At 41.7% G+C, this 27,230-nt stretch overlaps 1 protein-coding gene across 1 annotated transcript in view; it reads right to left on the reverse strand.

Moving 5' to 3' along the window:
• The window catches only part of cfap61 (cilia and flagella associated protein 61), a 183,179-nt gene that overhangs the window by 124,481 nt on the left and 31,468 nt on the right, over nt 1-27,230 (reverse strand). Inside the window, exons 7-10 of the mRNA XM_048600915.1 lie at nt 25,704-25,836; nt 23,765-23,912; nt 15,584-15,639; nt 9,304-9,476 (exon numbers count right to left, since the gene is read on the reverse strand). Coding sequence (XP_048456872.1) covers nt 9,304-9,476; nt 15,584-15,639; nt 23,765-23,912; nt 25,704-25,836 — 510 coding nt within the window. The remainder of the gene's footprint in view (nt 1-9,303; nt 9,477-15,583; nt 15,640-23,764; nt 23,913-25,703; nt 25,837-27,230) is intronic.

The following is a 27,230-nucleotide window of genomic DNA, read 5'->3' on the forward strand; positions in this document are numbered from 1 at the left end:
TCAGCCTTCCTGCTCCTCTGATGCTGCTTGGCCTGCTGTGTTCATCCAGCTCTACACCTTGTTATCTCAGATCCTCCAGCATCTGCAGTTCCTACTATCTCTATTTATATAGCTCGTCCAGTTAAGCTTTTGGTCAATGGTAACCAATGGATATTGACAGTGGGGGATTCAGCAAGGTAATACCATTGAATGCCAAGGAGAGAAGATTAGATTCTGTTTTATTGGAGATGTTTGTTGTCTGGCAGAGCCTTGTCTATGTCTTGCTGCATATTGACATGGCTGCTTTACCTCAACTACACTTTGATAGCATGTTCCACATGCTTACCATTATTTGGGTAATGAAGTTTCTCTCAAATTCTCGACTGGATTTATCAGTGACTATTTTATATCAATGACTTTCAGTTCTGGATTCACATATGTGGAAATATGTTCTCTATGCTACCTGATCAAACCCTTTCATTAATTTAAAGATCTGTGACAGGTCACCTCTCTTTTCTGGAGAAAAGAGCCCCAGCCTGTTCAGCCTTTCTTGATGAGCAGATCTCTGCAGTACTAATGTCTTCTAGTGACTCTTTTTGTACCTCCCCCAATGCATCGATGTGGTTTCTATATCATAGAGACCTAAACTCTTCTCAGTACTCCAAATGTGGTCTAATCAAGGTATAATTCAAAATTAAATACAGTGTCTTTGCTTTTTAATTGCATCCCTCCAGAAATAAACTCCAGTATTTAGTTTTAGGACCTTACTAATCTGCATAATTACTTTTATTAATTTTTAAGTCTGTACTCCTATGTCCCTTTTCCATTCAATCCCAACCAGGCATTTAATAATCAAGTCTGTATCTGCCTTCCATATTCTTCTTACCAAAATACACCATATTTATTAATTATTATTATGATATATATTGCAAGATGAGTAGCAGCAGAAATATAATACCACAAAAATAACATTTTAAAACATCTATAAGCGGATATAGCCTTGTTTTGAAAAAGTCATTTTTGAACTGGCTCTGACTGTCCATAGAGAATTTTAAGCTTTAGAATATAGTGCTTAGAAAAAAGTTGATGTTAAATGTATTACTGAATTCCATTTAACACAAAAGACATTATAGGTTTCTGGTCTACTAGGGACTCGAGACTGTTAAGAGAAATTGCTTCAGATCTGCTTTGGTAAACTCATGGGAAAGGAGTGAATAAAACTGAACTGTACTCCCAAAAACTGTAAAGCTTGCTTTAAATCTATTATGGCCTCCACAGTATTCATGATGACAGCACTTCAGAAATTTGGTCATCTGCTTCTCTTAGCAACCAGAAGTAAACATCATTCATCCTGGCAGATCTGATTTGAGCCTACACAGAACCTTCATCTCATTGATGTCAAGTCATTAAATTTGCATGGATTGTCTTTGATAATGAAGGGCATGGAACTAGCATTTTTTCTTATAAATACATCAAGGAAGTAATCAGTAAGTATATTAAATTTATCTTCAATTTCAGCCCCATAAGTACACTTCAAGGTTTTCATTTATTTGGAAACCTTCATTGACTGTTACATCAAAGGAGTAATTTGTTGCCATTATGATTAAGTCCACTGCAACGTCCTTCACCACACATTTCTATGCTTTCTGACCAACCTTTTAACAAATTTCTGAGGATTGCTATATTCATTGCATTGGCCCCCTTCACCTTTCCAGCTAATGCCTGCAATCTTGTAAAAATCAGCTTCTCGTTTCATTTTGAATAGTCAAGATTCATTTTAAGTTATGCTTGTTTAGTGTTTTCTTGCCAATCTTGCAATGTCGGTTAGGTCTTAGTTCTATTTGTTCTCCAATGCTGTACAATATTGAGCCTCTGAAAAGGATGTAAAGGGGAGCTGCAAGTTCAATTCCCAATTTTAAAGATCATTATTACTAAGAAAGACTCACTAGGTCTCTACACTTTGCAGCAACATATAAAGGTGATTTGAGGGAGTTTTATAAGATGAGAAGTAACCAGTGGTGTTCTGCAAGGATCAGTTCTGGGATCTCTTTTGTTTGTAATATATATAAATGATTTTGATGAAAATATACGTGGGCTGATTAGTAAATTTGCAGACGACATGAAAATTGGTGGAGTTGTGAATAGTGAGGAAAGTTGTCAAAGGATAAAGTAGGATATAGATCAGTTGGTAAGTTGTGCAGAGAAATGGCAGATGGAGTTTAATCAGGACAAGTGTGAGATGATGCATTTTGGGAGGTCAAATGCAAGACAAAAATATACAATAAATAGTAGGACCCTTTGATATACAGCAGGATCTTGGGATACAAGTCCACAGCTCTCTTAAAGTGGCAACACAAGTGGATCAGGTGGTGAAGAAGGCATACAAAATGCTTGTTTTCATCGGTCAGGGCACTGAGTATAGAAGTTGGCAAGTCATTTTGCAGGTATATAAAATCTTTAGCTAGGCCAGATTTCGTGTACTGTGTGCAGTTCCGGTCGCCACACTATGGGAAGGATGTGGCGGCTTTGGACAGGTTGCAAAGAGTTTTACCAGGATGTTACCTGGACTGGAGTGTATTAGCTATAACAAGACATTGGACAAACTTCGATTGTTTTCACTAGACTGTCAGAGGCTGAGGACCACCTGATATAAATATATTAAATTATGATTGGCATGGATAGGGTCGATAGTCGGGGTCTTTTTTCCCCAAGATGGAAATGCTTGAGGGAGTAAGTTTAAGATGAGAGGGGAAAAGTTTAAAGGAGATGTACAAGGAAGGCTTTTCATGATGAGGGTGGTAGGCGCCTGGAACGCACTGCCAGAGGACGTGGTAAACACAGATACCATAGCAATGTTTAAGAGGCATTTAGACAGACATATGAACAGGCAGTGAATACAGGGATATGGACTACGTGCAGGCAAATGGGATTAGTTTAGATGGCATCATGGTCGGCACAGATACGGCAGGCCGAAGGTACTGTTCTGTGCTGTGCTATTCCATATTCTATGATAAAGACACAATGTGTGTTCTGTAGACAGTCTTAACTAATTAGGTTATTAAGGCCCAAGAGTCACAATCTCAAGTTATGTAACAGCATAGCTAAGTTACTTAAGTTATTTTCCTGAATGAAGAGTGAACTTCTGAAACAGCTCTTGGGTCTTTGAATTTTTTTCAAATGAAATTTGATCTGATTTTGACAGGGGTGAAGACTCATCATAGCAAGACATAAAACTGGCACTAAATTAATGGGATGTCTTCAAGTATACAGCAGTGATGTCAGCAAGCACACAAGTAGCAAAATATGTTCAAATATTCACACACAACAAACCAAGAAGTTAAAAGTAATTGTTATCTTTCACATTTAATGTAATTTTTCAGATAGTAAAATAAATAATTATGATTAGATTAGGATAGAAGCTAAAGTAAAGGTAAACAAACATTTTTAAAAATAAATATTTTTTAAAATGTGAATTTGTCATTATTTGAGAAATCTGGCATTCTGAAAAATGTATAAACAGCTTTTCAGGACCAATGAGGATGTTTAGAAGTAATATGAAGTTAGTACATTGTTTACAAACTAATTATAACCTCATTTAATTTGAAGTAGTTTCTCAACGGTTTTAAAGTGAAACTAATAATGTACAAGTGGATGTTTAATTAATTCAATTGTTTTTAGTCTGGGTTTTCCACATGGAGTGGCATAGAATCATTGACAGCAACTTCTGAATGTCAGCTTAATGCTGCTCATGTACAAATTTGAAAAGAACAGCAGAAAAAGATGTGTGGCCACATGTCAATGTTCCCTGAGACACTGTATGGTCACAGGCAGAGTGGAAGAGTCCATTAAATTCATGTGTGTCATAAAAGCTCAGAGCTATGAGTACAAGAATCCCCCTACTCAGAGAATGGCCAATTCCATGGAGAGCATCAAGTTTTATCAATCCAAAGGGCCAATCAAGGGCTGAGGATTTTACCGATGAAGGTAAGGGTGCCAACACCATGTTGCACTATCATCATTCTTGGACCCCTTAGCTCCTCTAATAGCAGAAGTCTGTACAACAGGGGCAATTAATGGAGGCAATCCCAGCAAATCCTAGCTTCTGGAGATGCCGCACAGATCTCTGCATTGAGGGCAATTCTCATAATAGCCATTCACCTCCTTGTTCAGCTGCAGAACCTGCAGTATTCTGTATCCTCTCTTTCCACTTTCTCCATGCTGCCACCCCCCCCCCCCCCCCCCCCCCCCAACCCCGCTCCCCCATGTACTGCCCCTCCACTTACTCATTGAGCTGTCTCCTTCTACAGCCTCAACACCCTCAAAGTCCAAGCCTTTCTAGAGGGTCATGTTATGAAGAACACAGCAACTCACCATGATCAAAACAGGAGTTAATTGTAGGACACCATTCAACTGTTCCAGGTACCAGAATCACATTTTCAGAAGCAACATTAGCAGTTGGCTTCACTGAGGAATGAGTATTATCTTTTAAAGGGATAACCCCTTGTTGTTGCACAGTCATCCACAGACTTTGTGGAGATTGGATTGAAGAGTTACAACATCCTGCACTGTCAGTGGATTAAAGAGCCACAGCAGTTGACAGGATAATGAATACATACATGAAGGAAGAAGAGTCTGTGGAAGAGTCTCATTCAACTTAAAGCATTAACTCTTCTTCTCTCGCCATATATGCTGACAGACCTGTTGAGTATTTCCTCCACTTTCTGTACCTGTGAGGACTCATCTGTTGTGAACTGAATCTATTGTCCAGTCCTGGCAAATAAGGTAACAGTGACTTACCAGTTTCTATGGTATCCAGCCATTGTGTGATGCCACCAAGGTCTATTGCGTTCCTATCCTCAAGGCATGGCTTCCTGTCTGTCATTCATCTTCTCTGCCCAGATGCCAAGGCTCTGCCCTTCCAGCAGAGGATTTTGCTCTAATATTGCCACTGATAATCTGAGAGTTGTGCACTGATCATCCAACAGTCTTTGGAAGTGTTGGCCACAACCTCTTGTCCCAATGCCACTAAGAATATTACAAATCCTTATATTGCTAATGCTCTTACTGACTACTTCTTTCAACCTGCGCTACATCAAGGGATTCTGCTTGTCAAAAATGGCCAATTCCTCACTCAGCCATATCAAAACTGAACAGAATATATAACCTTGAATTGCTCATACACTTCCCAGTGATCCATAAATTCTGGGACTAGTCACACTCCATTTAGCAGAAATCAAGGCACCACCAAGCACAAGGAAAAATAGCCATGGCTACGCCTTCATAAGTTAAATTCAGTTATTATAACACCAAATGGACAGAAAAATAGTAATTGAGTAGAAAGTTTCAAACCACTTACCCCTTTCACACACCAGAAAGTAGGGAACCCTATGGAAGTTGTCCTCTAGGGACAAGCCCTGTGCATAGACAGGATTTGCTTAGACAAGGAGAATGTGATGGAGATCTAAGGATGCTGAAAGATGCCCTCATAAGAATGGGATATGATGTTCAGTATCGCCAGTTCCAACATGCATAGCGAAAAACTGTAATGACTTACTCAGAAGACAGACACAGGATATGACTGATCGAGTACCCTTCGTTGTCCAGTACTTCCCCAGAGCCATGTTCTTTGCAGCCTTCAACATGTCATCAATGACGACGAACACCTTGCCAAATCATCTCTACACCTCCACTTCTCATCTTCAAACAACCACCAAATCTTAAACAGACCATCATTCTCAGCAAACTACTCAGCCTTCAGGACAACATCGACCACAAGAGCACACAACCCTGCCACGGCAACCTCTGTAAGACATGCTAAATCATTGACGTGGATATTAGCATCACACATGGGAACACCACCCACCACATACACGGCAGATATTCATATGACTCTGCCAATGTTGTCCACCACACTCTTGCAGGCAAGGATACCCCAAGGCATGGAATATTGGCAAGAATATGCAGATGCTAAGACAATGGACACTGCACAACAATCGCTAGAAAGGAATGTTCCCTCCTAGTCGGGGAACACTTCACCGGTCAAGGACATTCACCCTTCAATCTTCGGGTGAGCGCCCTTTAAGGCGGCCTTCAATGTACACAATAACGCAGAATCACCATGCTCAAACAGATAGCCAATTTCTGTACCCACAAAGATGGCCTCAACCATGATCTTAAGGCTTATGTTGTGCTACATGTGACCCCACTATACTGTTCTGTAAAATCTTCCTTCCTGTCCTGTTTTGACAATATCACCTTGATAACTTGTTATGATCTCTCTACCTTAATCAGTTTGTACAGTTTTGGACTACTTGTTACTTTGGTTAGACCCTTGGCATGTGGCTCTTATACCTAGCACGTTATTCCAGTCATTTGGTTTGTCTCCAGCACCACCTCCTTTTTAAGTTTTTGTAGTTATCGCTTTGCCTCAATTAATCGGATTATAGGTCATCTCTTCATTTGTTATTCAGCTGTTGACACTTTATTCACATCATCTGACACCCTTGATCACCTGCAAAGACCTACTATTCAGCCTATCAACATTCCATTCACACCATTTGTATAATCTGTTGATCTCTCTGATTATAAAGTCTGTGCCTGGGTGCTCTCTTCACTTCACCTGACAAAGGAGCAGCGCTATGAAAACATGTGATTTCAAATAAACCTGTTGGACTATAAATCGATGTTGTGTGATTTTTGACCTTGTCCACACCAGTCCAACATCGGCACCTCCACACCAGGAAGTAGGGCACAGCCAATTACATCTATCAATGATTCTCTTCCATTCTCATATTGAACTCTCTGCCTTCTTACCTTCCATCTCCCTATTTTACTAATTTTTTTCCCCTTTCCCAGCGTTCATTCCTTAATTTGCAGAGAATCCTGGACCAATGGTATGAAACCAATCATTATTCTCAGTTTCTGCCTCTCCTGCAATCTTTTCTGCTGCCCTTTGCCCCTCCACAGGCTTCTCTTTCATTTTCTTTCATGTTCTCTTTCATTTGCTCCTTTACCCTCACCCTCCTTCTTTTCCATAGGGATGACCTATGAACCTATGAGATAATTACAAAAAATCTAGAGTCTCAACACCATCTTAGTTTTGATATTTTTGTAATTATCTCTTTGCCTTAATTATTAGGTTCATAAGTCATCGCTTCACTTGTTATTCACCTGTTGACACTTTACCCACACCATTTGACACTTTTGATTATCTGCAAAGTCTTGGTATTCAGCCTGTCAACACTCTATTCACACTATTTGTACTTTTCTGTTGACACTCTTAATGACCTGGAATTATCTTGCCATTATTTATCTGCCTATAAATTCTGTGCCTCTGTGCTCCCTCCACTCCACCTGAAAAAGGAGCAGTGCTCCAAAAGCTTATGATTTCAAATAAATCTGTTGGACCAAAACCTGGTGTCATGTGACTTCTGACATTATCTGAGACTAGTTATCCCATTGCCTTGTCATTGAACTGAATATTACACTTGCCCAATATTTCCTGCAATGACTCAACTGGAAGGATTGACTGTGATAGATGGAGATGGAAGAGCAGTTAGTAATGATGCATGAGCAGAACAGTGGTGAGGTGTCCCAGTAATCAAGCAGAAAGAGCAAAGGGCAGGAAGGGTTAGTAGTTTGGGATGACAAGGAGGGAGAGAATAATTGAGTAGACATGGTACATGCAACATCAAGACTTGTAGTCATTGAGCGGTACAGTGAGTGATGAGCCTATGAGGGTGAGATGGCAGAGCAAAGATAATACTGAACTTCTTACATTGCTGGACATCCATTTTCATCCAGGACAAAGCACTGACCTGTGCTGTAATTTGTACCTAAGGCTGGCTTGGTCTGGTGTCGTGGCCTCCTGTGCAATCAGCTGAGAAAAGGATTGTTTTGGGGATCATTCTTGACTTGCAGTGTCTGAAGTGGTGTGCAGCTGGGCTTTAAATATGTCACCAACAGCGCAATCATAGAAGTTCCTGACATGGCTAGTGCTTTCACCTCTCCATTGCACAAATCCTGAGAAAGGTTCCCAGGAACCCAGGAGTGTATTTAATGAGGTGAATAGCAGATGATTGCATGAGAAAAGCTGCTGAAAGCCAGGGTGGACTGAGCACCACGAATCACACTTTACCCAAAAATGGGAAAATATTGCCCTTGGTCTCTATTTGCAAAGCCAGATGAGATCAACTAATTTCATGTTAATCATGTTAAGCTACTTAATCTCCCTTTTTGCACATATTTAGAAGGAATTAATGTAATTTGTAGAAGGCAACAGATATAGGATTTGGATTGGTTTGAACCACTCAACACAAATAACACAATTAGTAACATAAAGACAGATAGAAATTTTATGAGCACAAAAATATCATGTGTGACTATGATTTGTATTACACGGACAGTGCCTGCATTCACATGCAATGTGCTATGATTACAGATGACTTCAAGTGCCTGATTAATGTAATTGCTCCTTGTAGGGCCTCATATCAGTCACAAGTAGAACCCTTGTGCTCAGACAGAAAAAGAAAACTTACTCTGTTCACTTTGGATGTGGTCACAAACATTTTTCATTTCCAGTGTGCATTTATGAGTTACATGAACATGGAAGGTAATGCAGGGTATGTTTGACATAGTTAGTCACAGGCTTAGCCTGTGTAATCAAGGGGATCCTCCATGCTCCTTTCTTTCTGGCAGTCCCTACTGAGCCCATCAGTACTGAGCTTCCAAACATTACTACATACCTCTTTGAATTATGACTTCATCTCTCAACATTACTCTGAGCTCTAGTCCTTTGGCTCAGTCATGCCGACCATTGCACTGCACCTGTCAAGGCCAGGGTAATTGTGACCATCAATGGCTCAGTTATTAATAAAACAGGAAATTTTGCATTTCAGTCGTTTCTCTAATGTTGACTGGACACACAAAGAACTAAAATCATCAGAAAATATTGAGATAAATAACTAGTTTGGCAGTGTTATTTGCTGGTTAAAGTCCTTATCCATGTTTTCATTATTTCTGGATAATATCTTCAATATTTCCTTTGTTACTACTGTGTCCCCGTCCTCCAAAAGATAATATTGAAAATCTTCAACCTCATCCAAAAGAAAAACAAGTCAAGGCATCATGGCACCATATGTTGGCAACTACTCTAGCTTTACATCCCCTCTCACATCCTGTAGTTCAGATTCTGGACACCTGTCTCCTTGTCCACTACTCCTTTTGAACGGGTCTTCAACCATCTCACCTTACTTTTTGGAACTCCTTTACCACAATCTTCACTAACTTACAAATATAAATAATTAACATTGCTCTAGAACTTGCCTTGTTTCATATGTCTCATCAATACAGAACAACACAACACAAAAAGCATTTGAAGAATGGCTGTCATTTGGACTGGAAGCGATCTCTTTGCTGCTCTCTGCTTCTTTGGTTGTTTGGTCTTCAACATCACCATCTGGCAATTTGGCATTTTCAACACTGTCTGACACTTCTCCCTGCAGCAAGATGAGGCAAGGGGTAAAAAAATTACATTTAGTTACATTTGCACTTGCACACTCAGTCACATACTAATTATTTCAGCATACATAAACATTATTCTTTGTCAGTATTGACTAAAACTATAAGGCTTGCAACAACACCTACTGAAATGTGAAGATATGCTGAAACTACAGGAGTCTTACAAATTTCTACTAAAATACATGTACATTGAAGGTATGTTCACAATGAATGAGACATCTACAATAGTGTCATTTTAACTAATTTGGAAAACAAAACTGTATTCTAGAACTGAAATTGCTCCAGAAAATTGGCAACAATTATTTCTCAATTCAGAGTTATTTTCTGAGTGCAGATTCATGATTCTTGAATTAACCATAAATTTTCCAGGCCCATCTAGAGCAATTAGTAGTGCAGGTGGGGAATTTAATTGAGTGGGAGATAAAAATTCCATTTCCCAACAGTGTTTTAAATTTGTACTATTAAGTTTTCAGAACCCTTCAGGCAGATCAGCCTACCAGATCTTCATGGTCAAGAGTCTCTTTTGCATTCATTAGAATATCATGAATATCGTTAACACTCCAGCCCACTGGAATTCCATTTATGGGTACAATCTTGTTAGCCAAAAACGGGAACAGGAGTGTTTGCAAACCTGTCCTTATATATGAGGAGTGTATCTAGTGGGGTTGTCTTTTTGCTCCAAGTTCCAGTGAGTACAACCTTCTGTTACTTGGCCCCTTTGTGACCAAGCTTTATCGTTGTACAAATGCTTACAGTGTAAGGGGTGCTGCCCCTCTGCTAAGGTTAAGGAGAAAGAACAATGCCAACAGAAGCAGGGACACAAGGCTTAGGGGCTACAGCTGTGGAAAGATAAACAAACATGAAGAAGAGAACCAGAGTCCTCAGCAACATCATGCAGACTACTGAGAGACAGTGTACAGAAAAATGTTGCAGCTATGTGAGGATGAGCAAAAGGCAATGCTAGAGGCATATTCGCAAAATTATGGAAGCTGTCACTTGTATCTGCTATTTCTGCAGGCAAATCTGTAGTCACATTGCTTGGGAGGTCCTGTGGCTTTGAAGATAACAGCCGCATTGAATTTCTTAGTGATTGGTTTCTTTCAAAAATCAGCTGGGATTATTTGTGGCTTCGACCAACTGGCAGCCTATAGATGCATTTGTGAGTTCAACAAATGCCCTTTACAGGAAAGCAAATCTGTTTGTCCAGTTCATCATGCACCCAGACAGCTAAGGCATCTGAGCCACTGAATTTGCAAACATTGCTTGGTTCCCTCATTTACAAGGGCCAATCTGCTGTACAATTGTGAAGATCAGAGCTCTGTGGCATAATGCAGCCAAATTTCTGAACTGGAAGGAATTTCACTCCATCAAAGTTCAGCTTGTTGTGACCACAGGCAAGAATTCCTGCAGATGTATGCCTACTATCCAGGGAACTGCAGCCTGCGTATTCTCTGAGACATCACTGAATAGACAATTGGTATACTGAAGTTATAGTAGTCCACTGCCTGGACTGCTCAGGAAAAGCATTCCAGTTTTTGCTACACAGGGTCTGAGAAGAAAGATTGTTTGCTGTGCCCTGCACAACCTAGCTCAATGATAGTGTAAGAACTTAGAAGATGGGGAGACAGAGCAGCCAATTGTCTCCTAAGATGAAGGAGAAAAGGAGTCCAATGGAGACGCTGAGGGAACGAGGGAGGAAGCCAGGGCAGTAGTGAGATGAGGCAGAAGGTCCTGAATAACCTGATTGTGGCTACACTTGACAGCAAATGGCTTCGCAGTAATGTATCCAGACTTTTATAAAGATTCATAATATATTGTTATTTGAGAACTTGCGTTCTGAAATGGAGGATAATAATAGTTAGGATTTTCAGTCCTGCAAAGATCTGTCATTCTTAGAACCATCACAAAATAATTTTGAACATTGAATTCAAAACAGCATTCATTTAAAATCATGTGATTTCAGCTAAATGACCAGTAAAACATGGAATATAATTGCTAATGTGTTTTCTAACTTGAGTTTTACAACCACTAGAGAGACAGAGTGAGAGAGAGAGAGGTGGGGGGGGAGAGAGAGAGACAGAGAGAGAGAGAGAGAGAGAGAGAGAAGGGGCCAGAAAACAAGTTTATCCAGAGAAAGGGGGCCAGTAAAGGAAAGGAGCTGCTTTTAGCAGTCTGCAAGCAGTTAGGATGGGTGTGTGTGTCTATGTGTAAGTGGTTTTTTTATTCATTCATGGAATGAGGGTGTCACTGGCATTCATTGCCCATCCCTAATTGCCCAGAGGGTAGTTAAGAGTCAACCACATTGCTGTGGGTCTGGAGTACGTAGGCCAGATCAGGTAAGGATGGCAGTTTCCTTCCCTAAAGGACATTAGCGAAACAGATGGGCTTTTCCCAACAATTGACAATGGATTCACAGTCATCATTAGACTCTTAATTCGAGATATTCACTGAATTCAGATTCCACCATCTGCCGTGGTGGTATTTGAACCCCGGTCCCCAGAACGTTATCTGGGCCTCTGAATTAACAGTACAGCAATAATACCATGAGGCCATTGCCTCCCCAGTATTTAAAAGATATTTAAAAGTCACTGTAAAAAAGGCTACATTTGCTGACACTGTGGAACATGCATGATACTCCCCTCAAATACATGTATGCACATTATCACTTTGACTGTTAACAGAGAGGGGATTGAGAATGGACTGGGGAGGATGGGGAGATAGAGCTGGGGGGAGAGGTCAGGCTAGAATTGTTCGGGGTAAAGATCAGGTTGGGGCAGGTGGTGCGGAGACAGATTGGGCTGAATGTGGAGGTGGAGAAATTGGGTCAGGGTAGTGAGGGCAGAGGTCAGGCTAGGGGAGAGATACTGGGCCGAGGTTTGCAGTGGGGTTGGGAAAATGGGCCATCTGTTACCACCACCGCCCCCACCCCACCCCCCGCTGCCCACCCTGTCTACCCGTCTTTACGCATGATACAATGACATACAGAGTCTGGAACAGTGTGCATGCACGTTTCCAAGTGAACACATAAGTGTGATTGCTCCGCAGTTCCACTGTCAGCAAACACTGCAAGGAAATGCTCCAAAAGCAGAGGGCTGGCAAGTATCAGAAAGGAAGATATGCTCCAAGGTTGTTGAAAATGTGAGTTTAAAGAACCCATGTTAAGTAATAGTGAGCTGAACTTTGTTTCTTTAAAGGGTCTTGGCTGGGATATTAACTGAAGAAACTACGGTCTACAGATTGCACAACACTTTGCTGAAAGCAAACAATTACAGCCAACAGCTGAGCAAGAAACTTTAGCGTGTAGATAAGAGTTAGTCTTCTCTGAGGTTTGAGTACTTGTATGGCTGGGCTAAATGATGATTGGAATGGGGTCATTTGAATAGTCATTATGTAGAGTAATAAACATCTTTTGCGTTTTTGTAAAAAGGATATTGACAGCCTCTTGTGAAATGTTTAGTGATTGACCTCCATCGTCAACTAAAAGAAAACTTGTGGAATATCAAGGTTTCACTTTGATTCTGACTTGTTCAGCATGATTGCAGCTGGCAACAAAACAGGATACTCTGCACTATAAGCCAATTATGGCACAAGGCATTCCTCAAGGGAATGCATAGTTTATATCTTTAAAATATTTAGCTACTTTGTTCGGTGTAAATTTGAAGTTAATTTGATCCTTTTGGACGAATAACATCCTGCTCCTGACTAATGGTTAGAATCAAAGTGTTAATACTGTTTCTCTCTCCACAGATGCTGCCAGATGTGATGAGTTCCTCCAGAACTTTCTGTTTTCATTTCAGATGTCCTGTATTTGCAGTATTTTACTTTTATATCAATACGAAGTTATGAGTGACTACATCGGGGCTGCGCTTGTATCACCCAGATCTGCATTTGAAATGGTCACTGATCTATCACTGAGATGTAGAGGGTCTTAACTATGCTGATTGACACTCAAAACCCAACCATCTAGCTTAAGTTCTTGCTTTCCATAGTTATATTTCCCTCAAAGGACAGCAGTGAATCACAGCCTCAGCACTCTATGCACCACTGCACGTGACGATCATGAATCATGTGATCATTGCCCCTTAATCATCAAGGTAGCCTACAAGGAAAACATAAAGTGAGTTTGAAACATACCACAGGACTCTCATACAAAGTGCTGTATTTATGGCAAATGTTATACAGAAAGATTGGAACCCATGCACTCAAAGTAACTTCAATGTTCTTTAATCTTTCTTTTCCTACTGCTACATCTTGGTACCACTTCAATAACTGGAGATGAGCTTAAGGAAATCCACTGACTGCTTTGCTTCCATGCCCTAGATTACTTTGGTGGGCATACTCCTGAGATCTGGAACCTATTTGGATTGGTGGTGGTGGTGGTGGTGGGTGGGTGGGGTGGGGTGGAGGTGGGGTGGTGGTGGTGTGGTTTCATTTACAGAAGCACATACAACCTCCTTGGCCCGACCTGATGGTCACTGACTCATGGCACTGCTTTTTTGTGTGGTATCTCACATCTCCGGGGGTGGATAGGGGAAATACTGACACTGTCTGATTTGATTGTTGAATAAATATTTTACCTTCATCACATCTAAAGAATTAAATGAATCTTGTATATTAGGAGATCTACCTGTAGTGTGATCAGGAGGCCACAATCCTTGTGTAGGATGACAGTCAACATAATTAAAGGCTCATTCAACCAACATTGTTACTTCTATAACAACTTGCATTCACAAATACATTTTGCATATTTCAACCAGTTGTTCTGTGCCTTTATGTTGTGATATGTAGATAGCAACTCTGATCCCCAAATTTCATTCTTAATCTCTAATGCTGATTTTACATTTCTCTTCTCTACACCTAGCACATAATGTTATCACAGATTTGAAATTAGCTGAAGGAATTTGGATAGAACATTTTAGAAGTGGACATACAGCAACACCAAAACACTGAATGAATTCTCTGATCATCCAAAAGTTTGGAGAACAAAAGTTTTCATGATTATAACACCAGCGTACTAGTAGAATTTGACAGCTGCTTTCTATAAAAACAATTTGGTCACTACAAAAGATTTGTTTTTGGGCCAACCATGTTCTGTGCTACATCCTGTTAGATCTGAGGCATTTTTCTCCAGCAAAACTGGAGTCAAGGGAAACTCAAAAGTGTTGGAGTCATACCTGGCACAAAGGAAGATAGCTGTAATTGTTGGAGCTCACTCATGTTGATTCCAGGACATGTCAGGAGTTAAAATAAATAGTGAAAAATGATTTACTATTTCAACATTTCATGACTCAATATTTATAAGTAATGAAGGTCGTGTTATATGAGTCCCAATCAGATATTTAATATGCAGTTCGGACAGAACCAGAGAGAGTGAAAGTCTGTCACAGTTTTTAACTAATTATCATGTTATGTTTCAGTCTTCTTGGACCTACGGATCAACTTTTCAGATGCTGAAGCAACGTGATCTGCTACTCGCACTTAAAATTTTTGAAGGACTTTCCTAGTTCTTCCTCTATAACAGAAGATTAATGGAAACCGCAGAGAAACACTGCAAATATTTCTGCAAAGTTTATGTAAATTCTTGGTTAATATTGTGTCAAATAAATGGGAATATCTGGAAATTCTATCTCTTTTATTTCTACTGGCAAAGAGTATGAGTGAAGAATATTACTCGAGCAGCATGAAATAGGCATGGAAGCTTTTCACTGGAACTCAGAAAATGTTTGAGCTAATGTACGCATCAGGTAAAGACCATATGTAAAATTTGAGGTGCTATTATAGAACTTTTAGGAGATGCAAAACGCAATGAAGCAGTCTAAAATGTTGGCTCACCTGAGGAGAACAAATTTCAGCATGAAATTTGCACAGAAAACCACATGGATAAACTGCGCAAACTATTCAGAGGATAGATAGGAAAGAAAATTTCAGCCAAAATGGTTTTAAGAAACTAGGGACTTAACTGAACACAAAACCAGCCATAGTAGTTGGTATCCCATGAAAAACATTACACAAATTTCTTTTGCAAAGCTTTGTTCAAAGTTGAAAGACTTTTGATTGCACTTCTTTTTGGTGACAAGTGACATACCTTTTCGTCTGTATTATCTTCAGAAACTCCAGTTGAAGCGCTTTTGTTTTCTGTTTCTAGAAAATCAATAATTCCTCAATTAACTTCTAGGAGTCAGATTAAGCGCCATATGTGTTTGATTACAACTATACAGCCTACGTTAAATGAAATCATTGTTTCAGCTTTTACCTCCTTTGGCCTTAACTCCACATAAACTATAGATGTGGCAGGTAAGCAAGGCTGCTTGCAAGTTCTCTGCAATATTGACTATGGGGTTGACTAGCCTGCAGACATTTGCTCTACTCCTTTTCTTCTCCTTTAAGAAACTTGTTAAAAAAATATCTTTTTGATCAACCCTTTGGTTATGTTTCTTCTAGTTTAGATCTTGGGATCACTGTTAACTTTTGTCAGGTTACATTCCTGTGAAACATCTTGGGACATTACACACCAATTGCTGTAAAACTGCAAGCTATTGTTTTAGAACACAGGAAGACTGAGATTTAAAATGTCTGCATATGGGACTCACAAGGATTAAAACATTGCTTTATCTAAAGTTGTAAGCATTAGTGCTTTGCCGAGTATAGGACTTTGGTTTGACCACATTTGGAATACTGCGTACAGTTCTGGTCGCCACATTACCAAAAGGATGTGGATGCTTTGGAGAGGGTGCAGAGGAGGTTCACCAGGATGTTGCCTGATATGGAGGGCACTAGCTATGAAGAGAGGTTGAGTAGATTAGGATTATTTACATTAGAAAGACGGAGGTTGAAGGGGGACCTGATTGAGGTCTACAAAATCATGAGAGCTATAGACAGAGTGGATAGCAAGAAGCTTTTTCCCAGAGTGGGGGATTCAATTACTAGGGGTCACGATTTCAAGGTGAGAGGGGAAAAGTTTAAGGGAGATATGCGTGGAAAGTTCTTTACGCAGAGGGTGGCGGGTGCCTGGAACGCGTTGTCAGTGGAGGTGGTAGAGGCAGGCACAATAGTGTCATTTAAGGTGTATCTAGACAGATACATGAATGGGCAGGGAGCAGAGGGATACGGATCCTTGGAAAATAGGTTTAGATAGAGGATCTGGATCGGCGCAAGCTTGGAGGGCCGAAGGGCCTGTTCCTGTGCTGTAATTTTCTTTGTTCTTTGTTCTTAGTCTGAACTTGGAAGTTTTCTGTGAGCTGAAATGGTTTTGAACAGTCTATTTCCTCAGGTTAACCTGACAAGGACAGCGCAGTTACTGTTTAGCAAACAGTCCTCCAGCATGAGAAGTTTGATGCACATTAGCCAACATTTCCTGTTAAGAACTTACACCAAGACCCAAGGATGAAATCCATCAGAAATCCATGCAGCTCCAACAGTTTGCTCAATGCCCTTTCCCTATGATTATTGGAGTCAACATTAAATTCAACAATTCCAAACCCTAAGTGAACTTTCACCTCCCCATGAGAGAGGTAGTGACAAGGAGAAACAAATTACACATGTTTGCTCTGGAGAGAAACTAGCTCCCTTGTTGTTTCTTCTGCAACTAAGTGCTGGGTAAGATGGTCCAGGGGCAACTTTCCCAACTTGCCAGCAATTAAAGCACTTTACTGGTCAGTTAGTAGCCACCTAGGACCTCATCTCACCACCTTTCTGATCACCTGTTTCCACAGTGGGAGAGAAAGGTAGTTAGTTCCCACCTGGGAAATTATGGTGAACAGCCTGCTGCATTTATTTGGTGATAACTGAAGGCAGAGATGGCGGACAAAGGAGTGACCTTCTTTAGCCCCCATCTTGCCCTCGCTTCTGACACCCTCTGACTTCACCCCTCCGCCCCACATGACTCTGACTGCCATGACAAGAAGGGAATTAAGATTTACCTTTTCACTGTTAGATCCCGAGAGTCGCAACAGGCAGTCTATAGGAACCAGAAGCTTCTGGTGACCTGGCGAGATGAAGTCCCACTTTCACATTGAGAACAACCTCCATTGTGTTGTGAGGCACTATCACCGTGCTAAATGGGACAGACTTCACACAGATCTAGCAACTCAAGTCTGGGCATCCATGAGGCATTGTGGGCCATCAACAGCAGCAGAATTGTACTCCAGCATAATCTGTAACCTCATGGCCCAGCATATCCCCCACTCAACCATTACCATCAAGCCAGGGGATCAACCCTGTTTCAATGAAGAGTGCAGGAGGGCAAACCAGGAGCAGCACCAGGCATACCTGAAGATGAGGTATCAACCTGGTGAAGCCACCAAACAGGACTACTTGCACGCCAAACAGTGAAAGCAGCAAGTGACAGACAGAGGTAAGCGATCCCACAACCAACGGATCAGATCTAAGCTCTGCAGTCCTGCCACATCCAGTCGTGAATAGTGGTGGACAATTAAACAACTCACTGGAGGAGGAGGCTCCACAAATATCCCCATCCTCAATGACGGAAGGGCCCAGCACATCAGTGCAAAAGATAAGGCTGAAGCATTTGCAGCAATCTTCAGCCAGAAGTGCTGAGTGGATGATCCATCTCGGACTCCTCCAGTGATACCCAGCATTACAGATACCAGTCTTTAGCCAATTCGATTCACTCCACGTGATATCAAGAAACGGTTGGAGACACTGGATGCTGCAAAGGCTACAGGCCCTGACAACATTCCTGCAATAGTACTGAAGACTTGTGCTCCAGAACTTGCCGCTTCCCTAGCCAAGCTGTTCCAGTACAGTTACAACACTGGTATCTACCCGACAATGTGGGAAATTGCCCAAGTATGTCCTGTACACAAAAAGCAGGACAAATCCAACCCAGCCAATTACCGCCCCCTCAGTCGACTCTCGATCATCAGTAAAGTGATGGAAGGTGTCACCAACAGTACTATCAAGTGGCACCTGCTCAGAAATAACCTGCTCAATGACGCTCAGTTTGGTTCTGCCAGGGCCACTCGGCTCCTGACCTCATTACAGCCTTGGTTCAAACATGGATAAAAGAGATGAATTCCAGAGGTGAGGTGAGAGTGATAGCCCTTGATGTCAAGGCTGCATTCGACCGAGTGTGGCATCAAGGAGCCCCAGCAAAACTGGGATCAATGGGTATCAGGCGGTAAATGCTCCGGTGGTTGAAGTCTTACCTGACATATAGGAAGATGGTCGTGGTTGTGGGAGGTCAATCATCTCAGCTCCAGGACATCTCTGCAGGAGTTTCTCAGGGTAGTGTCCTAGTCCCAACCATCTTCAGCTGCTTCATCAATGACCTTCCCTCCATTATAAGGTCAGAAGTGGTGATGTTCGCCAATTATTGCACAATGTTCAGCACCATTCATGACTCCTCGGATACTGAAGCAGTCCACATTCACATGCAACAAGATCTGGACAATATCCAGACTTGGGCTGACAAGTGGCAAGTGACATTCACACCACACAAATGCCAGGCTATGACCATCACCAATAAGTGACAATCTAATCACCATGCCTTGACATTCAATGGTGTTACTATCACTGAATCCCCCACTCTCAACATCCTGGGGGTTATCATTGACCAGAAACTCAACTGGACTCACCACATTAACAGAGTGGCTACAAGAGCAGGCCAGAAGCTAGGAATACTGCGGCGAGTAACTCACCTCCTGACTCCTCAAAGCCTGTCCGCCGTCTACAAGGCACAAATCAGGAGTGTAATGGAATACTCCCCACTTGCCTGGATGACTGCAGCCTCAACAACACTCAAGAAGCTTGACAACATCCAGGACAAAGCAGCCCGCTTGATTGGCACTACATCCACAAGCATTCACTCCCTCCATCACCGACGCTCAGTAGCAGCAGTGTGTACTATCTACAAATGCACTGCAGAAATTCATCAAAGATCCTCAGACAGCACCTTCCAAATCCACAACCACTTCCATTTAGTAGGACAAGGGCATCAGACATATGGGAACACCATCACCTCCAAGTTCCCCTCCAAGTCACTCACCATCCTGACTTGGAAATATATCACCGTTCCTTCATTGTCGCTGGATCAAAATCCTGGAATTCCCCCCCTAATAGCATTGTGGGTCAACCCACAGCAGGAGGACTGCAGCGGTTCAAAAGCAGCGCACCACCACCTTCTCAAGGGCAACTAGGGACAGGCAAGAAATGCTGGCCAGCCAGAGATGCCCACATCCCACAAATGAATAAAAAAAAATACCAGTGTTGAGGCACCTGAAAGGGCAAGATATTTTCCTATGTCTTGGCTATCCTCTCTTAATGATGGTAATGACTCTGCATTTCACATACATTTGAATATACCTTTTAGTTTTTATCCTATTACCAACTCATTTTTTGCATTGCATTATCATTCTCTTGTATTCACTTCCGCTTTTTCTATTCTATCCTGCTTTTTTATTTTTTCTGCATCCCTTTTCCTGCCTTGCTTTAAAACACTAGCATCGCAAATTACTTGAATTCTGATAAAGGATAGTCTGCTAGTACACCCAATGACTGTGATAAATTCAGAATCCACCAGAGGAGGACTAAAAAGATAATAGAGACAGAGAAAATAAACCACAAAGGTAAACTAGCAAGGAATATAAAAACTGACAATAAGAGGCTCTATAAATGTGTAAAAAGGAAGAGAGAGATTAAAGTGAAAATAGCCACATGGAAAATGAATCTGGAGAGATGTTTTGGGGAACAAGGAAATGGCAGAGGAGTTAAGATGATATTTTGCATCAGGCTTTAAAGATAGTTCAGACATTTCATTAATACTAAAGAATACAGGGAGGAATTAAGTATCATCACCATCACTAAAGAAGTAATATTCAACAACCTAATGGGGCTAAAGACAGTATTGTTCACTGGTACTGAGCCAAAAAAAAAAATTCTGTTGCTGGAATCCAAGGTAGACAAACAGGAGGCTGGAAGAACACAGCAAGCCAGGCAGCATCTAGAGGAAAGGAGAAGTCAATGTTTTGGGTATTACTCTTCTTCAAGACTGGATGTGGGGCTAGGGGGAGCTGCAGATAAAGGGGGAGGGAGGGTCATGGAATGGTGGTGATAGGTGGACACTGGTAGTAGGTACTGACCTGGTTGTTCGATGGGAGGGATGAATCCAGTTGGTGGCTGGAAAGGAGCATCAAGAGGTGGAATGGAAAGGAGGAGGTGGAGCTGGAAAGGGAGCCAGGGGATGGGTGTGAAGGTTATTTGAAATTAGAGAATTAAGTCCTCTGGGCTGTAGGGTTCTCAGGAAGAAGATAAGGTGTTGGTCCTCAAATTTGCAATATGATCCACTGCGACACTGGAGGAAATGAGAATGAAAATGTCGGAGGGGGAGTTGGCGGGGGAGTTGAAAAGGAGCAGTGACTGGGAGGCTAGGCTGTCCGTTTTGGGCCAGTCGAAGATGCTCAGTGAAACGATCACCTCATCTACGTTTGGTCTCACCGATGTGGAGAAGACCACATTGGGAGCACCAGATGCAGTAGACTAAATGGAGAAGATACAGGTGAAGCTCTGCCTCACTTGGAAGTACTGCTTAGGGCCCTGAATGGAGGTGACGAATGCGGTGTGTGGGCAGGTTGCATCTTTTATGGTTACAGGGGAAGGTGCCGGGGGGAGGAGCGGGGCTGGAGGGGGTCATGGTGTGGTTGGTGGTGAGTGTGGCACGAACTATAGAGTGGCGAATGGAATGGTCCTTGCGGAAGGCAGAGAGGGGTGTGGAGTTCTGGGTGGTGAGGTCTAATTGGAGTTGACAGAAGTGTTTGAGAATGATACGTTGGATGCAGAGGCTGGTGGGGTGGCAAGTGAGGACAAGGTGAACCCTATCTTTATTATGTTTAGGGGCGGGAGTTTACAGCTATGGAGTGGGAAATGGAGGAGCCGCGGTGGAGGGCTGTCTGGATGACAGAGGGGGAAAAGAGCGTTGTTTGAAATAGGAGGGCATCCAGGATGCTAGGGAGTGGAACATCTCTTAGTCACAGCTGATGTGACAGAGAATTGGGAAAACGGGATGGAGTTTTTGCAGGATACACAGTGGGAGGATGTGTAGTCCAGGTAGCTATGGAGTCTGTGGATTTATAGTCAATGTTGGTCTGTAAACTGTTGCTGGAAATGGAAATGGAGAGGTCAAGAAAGGGGAGGGAGATGTCTGAGATAGACCAAGTGAATTTGAGGGCAGGGTAGAAGTTGTTAGTGGAGTCGATGAACTCCTCCAGTTCAGCCTAGGTGCAGGATGCAGTACTGATGCAGTCATTGTTGTAATGGTGGAAGAGTTAGAGAATATTACCCGTGTACGTACTGAAGAGGGACTGTTCGACATTACCAATCATGAGGCAGGTGTAGCTGGGGCCCACGTGAGTGCCCATGGCCACCTGGATTTGGAGAAAGTGGAAAGAACTGAAGGAAATGTTATTGAGGGTGGGGACTAATTCAGCGAGGCAGAGAAGGGTATTGGTGGGGAGGGACTGGATGGGACTGTGGAGAGGAAAAAACTGAGGGCCTGGAGAAATTGAGGCGGTTGATGTCACATTGACAGTTAGCAATAAAGAGGTCCAGGACGGGTAAGAGGCCATGAGGGGTGTCCAAGAGGAGGAGGAAAGTTGGAGGCAGTAAAATGGGTCTCCGAAGGGTGGTTGGGAGTCTTTACTGAAGAAGAAGGCATGGAGGCGGAAGGTGACGCAAGAATAGTTCCACATTGTGGCAGCACAGAACTCGTCAAGGTGGGGGTGGAGAGGTACAAACATGAGCCCTTTACTGAGGACAGAACATTCAGTCTCAGAGAGTTTGAGGTTGGGGGGATGGTGAATATGTGGCAAGGTTCAGGGGTGGGATTTTTAGGGGGTCTCGAGGAGGCTGAAGGAGGGGAGGGGGGAAGGGCAATAGCATATGATAGGTGAGGGTTGGACGTGGTGTGGTGGGGGGGGGGGGGGTAGTTGTGGGAGGGAAAGGATTTGAGACCAAACGTCGACTAGGTGACTGTTTCACTGAGCATCTTCACTTGGCCCGAAATGGCCAGCCTAAACTCGCAGTCACTGCCCATTTCAACTCGTCCCCCACTCCCCCTCTGACATGTCCATCCTCAGCCTCCTCCAGTGTCACAGTGAATCAGATCGCAAATTTGAGGAACAACACCATATCTTCCACCTTGGCACCCTATAGTCTGGAGGACTTAACATTGAGTTCTCTAATTTCAAATAACCTTCCCACCCATCCCCCGGCTCCCTTTCCAGACTCCTCCCTTCCATTCCACCTACCGACTCTCCCTTCCAGCTACTAACTGGATTCATCCATTCCATCCACCAACTAGGTCTTACCTACTACCAGTGTCCACCTATCACCACCATTCTGCTACCCTCCTCCCCTCCAACATCACCCCCCCGCCCACTTTATCTGCAGTTTCCTGTACCCCCACATCCAGTCCTGAAGAAGGGTAATTCCTGAAACGTTGACTTCTCCTTTCCTTCAGATGCTGCCTGGCTTGCTGTGTTCTTCCAGCCTCCTGTTTGTCTTCCCTAGTCCTGGTGGCTTGCATCCTAGGATCTTAAAAGAGGTAGGTGCAAAGTAGAGAAGTCTTTCCCCAACAGTACAAGGTGTTGGTGACATTGCATCTGGAGTACTGTGAGCAGTTTTGGTCCTCTTATTTAAGGAAGTATATCATTTCAATGGAGGTAATTTAGAGAAGGATCACTGGGATGATCCCTGGTATGGAGGGATTGTTTTATAAGCAAAGGCCAAACTCTACTCACTGGAATTTAGAAGAATGAAAAGTGATCTCTTTGAAACATACAGGATTCTTAAGGGACTTGACAGGGTAAATGCTGAGAGGATATTCCCCCAGTCGGAGCATCTAGGACCAGATTCTCAGGATAAAGGGTTGCCAATTTAAGACTGAGATGAGGAGGAATTTCCTCTCTCAGACGTTTGTGAATCTTTGGAACTCTTTGCTACTGAGAGCTGTGGGGGCAGAGTCATTGTGTACATTTCAAGCTGAGAGAGATAGATTCTTGATCAGCAGGGGAATCAAGAGTTTAGGGGATAGGGCAGGAAAGTGAACATGAGGAAAGTCAGATCAGCCATGATTCTATTGAATGGCGGAGCAGGCTAAAGGGACCGAATCTGACCCTGAAGGAACTGCAATATATTTCCAAGTCGGGATGGTGAGTGGCTATTTGCCAATTTATGCATATTTGGAAAGATTAATGAGATAGAAATGCAACAATATTCCACTCATATACAAGTATGAAATGGGTACTTGTACCTGAAGTTGTTACTGTTAGTTTTAAAGATGCTTCCTCTTCAGGAGTTTTACGAAGACCATGAAATGGACGTAAATCAAAGCATTCATTCAGTAGCTTGACATTCACTTCACTGCACACGCTAATGAACCCCACTGCACTGTTATTTACCTGCATAACATATGAAATTAACACAGTATTATCACGGGTTCTTTTGAGATTCTGGACAAACTTTGGCCAGAAATTTGTTGTTAGTATTGGAACACAAATGTCAGGTCCAAAGGGGCACCTGAGCATGCATTTGCTGACAGCAAGGTTACTACTGCAATCTTTTGTGAGATAGCCACAATTTGGACCTTTGGCATGCTAATCGGTAAGATAGGTGTGACTAATGCAGGTGGATAACTGGGAGAACAATTGCACATAATTATGTAGTGGGGATATGGACAGGGAGGTAAATCTAGGTGGAAGGAAAATACGTTTGCTGGAATGGTTTTGGCAATAGTCACAGTATTTTGTGAATGCAACTCCTTCTTTGTGGCATGGATCCTCTGATGTTGATAGATCCTAGCTTTAAAAATTGAGGCCACCTCCATTGAGGTTTGGGGTCAATCAGATGCCAGCAAAATGGCAGACACACTGCAATCTCACCCCTAATTGGGCCCTTAACAATGAAAATTGTATGTCCACTACCACGTGGCCACCACAAATTTAGTTCTTTATTTGCCAATTTATGTACCATTGGAAAAATTATTGAGGTAGAAATTCAACAATGTTTCGCTCATTTATAGGTTCAAAATGAGTACAACCATGACAAGTTTAGAAGGGGGAAGAACCACATTCCATTTTGCATGCCTCTGCTAAATTAATGTGGGCACTTTGTGAAGCAGCCATGAGTGTAGATTCCTTATTTCAATATTTATATGCCTGCCATTGAGCACATAGTATATGACACATAGATGATATTTTTATTTCTGGCTTAGTGTGCATTTACCCAACACAACAAGTCTTCAGTGGTCACCTGTAACACATGCAGGGCAGCGTTGGCCTAATGTAATACACATATATAGCAAAAACAGAATTTGCTTTTCACTAAAAAAAATCTGACAGTTAACAATAGTAATGGAAGTGAGAGGGCAAGGAAACAAAAAGGCTATTACAAAGCACAGAATTTAAACTTGAAATATATCATAATGGAAGAGCCATGAATTTACCTCTTCCCACTCTCACTTTTCTGGATCTGATCCAGATTACAGGTGCCAGGTTCATGCAAGCCTCTTATATATGTGGGATGGTAAACAAAAGGTGGAAATCTGACTGATCTTTCACATTTAACAGAACACTCCAATATGTCACTTGTAGTATCATGAATTTTAAACTCCACCATTTAGCACACACATTGGGTGTTTTGGTTTGTTTGACTCAATAGCACTTCTCATGAAGCACTTAGAATGAGGCGTGTCTAAAAAGTCAACTCAAAACCTCAAAGAAGTACATATTACTTAATGCTCTTCACAATTTGGTATATTTCAAGCTGGAAATCTGTGAGGTTATTGCATCTTTAGAGATCACAGCCAAGCTACATTTCGCAGTCTCAACTGATTTCCAACTTAGGTCCAAGCCAAATTTTCCAAATTGTCATATGTTCAAGTAAAAATTCCAGAAGGTCCAATGCTGTAGTCCCAGACTTTGAAACTCACTTTATAAGGTACAGGAGCAATTAACATATAATGTTCTTTATTTTGTACGGTACCTGCTTTCTTAGTAGTTTTAACATTCTTCACTAGCTTTAAAATTCTTACTAGTTTCTCTATACTATTTAGTATTTTTTCTCTGCATCCCTTATCAGTGTTTTGCATTAGCTGTATAGTGTATACTGCCATGCAACATGTACGTGGTGCTCTTTAAACAAATCTGAGGATGAGTTTATTAGCATGATAAAAAGCAAAGCTAAACACAGACCTCACAGACAGCAGCTCGGGTCGTTTCATCTTGAGCTTCTATTAGTTCTGCCAGGAAGTATTCACCATAAATGTATCTCAGTGTATCAGTCTGCTCATTGAAGATAGGTGTGACATCATCATGATCCTCTATCCTGGGTAGACAAGAATTCAAGGATTTCAGTTCAGAAGTGTTTCAATTACCATTATGTTTTCTTAAGCGTTTAAATACCATTGTACAGTTATAAACTAAATCAGAAATTAAGTATATATTGTGATTCTTTACAGTGTACAAGATGCCTATACCACTCCAAATTGGACAGGATAACAGGTGATCAAGAGGAAAGATGGGAGATGTGGGGGTTATTGCCATGTCTATGAAGACCTACATTTTCATCTCCAGCTCACTGAGACAGTTGTTCACTGGTGCTACTCTTCCTGCCACTTGTAAATTACAATGCAGATGATATTCTCTGCAGATTCCATTACACTTAGAGACTGACAAGATAAAGGTAGCAGCAATCCTCAAAATACTGCAGGGAACAGTGAAAGGTTGTTTAAAATTAATTTTTACTATCCTGAGAGGTAATATATTGGATGTATTTTTGGGAATGCCGCTAGGAAGTCTAGGTCTCATCATTTTTTGGGCTTTTCCACTCCTTTAAAATTGTTGTGTCCTCCTGTCTGTAATATTGCCAGAATGTTTCTCAGGGCTTTGTTGGGTCCTTATTTATTGATGTGGTTCCCATCATGAATACATCATAAATCTTGACTGAGGAAACTCTATGGGGTCAGGATAGGTGGAAATTCTACTTGAACATCCTTTGAACAATTAAGGAAATTCCAGATGTAAATATTTGCACTTAAATTATGAAATATAGCTTATTGAATATTGAATAAGCTGTTAAAGTTCAGTTACTTTGACTTATGTGGTTTTCTTTATAAATTGCATCACAGCATGGCTGAAGAGGTTTACACCAGTGGTTTTCTCTTATACAATGGTTCAGATATTCCAAACAGGGTTGGAAACCCCTTTTTTTTAATCTTATCATTTTCCTGGGTAACTATTCAGCTTAAGTGAGTTAGAACCCTCTGAATTCGGAGTCTACAGTCTACACAAAAGAAATGATTCTCTAGCCTTCAGATAATCTGGGCAAATAGATGAAATCTTAGAGTGTAAGTAAGATATTTTTGTTAAAAGTTACATTCAAGCATCTGCTCTTAAACAGTCTCCATATAGGATTGAAACAGATCATCTGAACTTTTTGGCAGATACAGAAAAGGTGCATGCAAAATTATGTTTGCACAGGAAAAGAGGCAAAAGAAAGGTTGATAGTAATTAATTGTATTCCATGCTACTACTAGAGTCGGTTGGAATTTTAGGCCCTGATGGGGCAGAGCACAGAGGTGGATCTGCTCGGAATTTTACACTGGCAACTGATATATCAGTTTAAGAAAACAAGGTGTAGAGCTGGATGAACACAGCAGGCCAAGCAGCATCATAGGAGCAGGAAGGCTGACGTTTCGGGCCTAGACCCTTCATCAGAAA

The sequence above is a fragment of the Rhincodon typus genome, chromosome 9, assembly GCF_021869965.1.
Source record: "Rhincodon typus isolate 14 chromosome 9, sRhiTyp1.1, whole genome shotgun sequence".
Taxonomy (NCBI): domain Eukaryota; kingdom Metazoa; phylum Chordata; class Chondrichthyes; order Orectolobiformes; family Rhincodontidae; genus Rhincodon; species Rhincodon typus.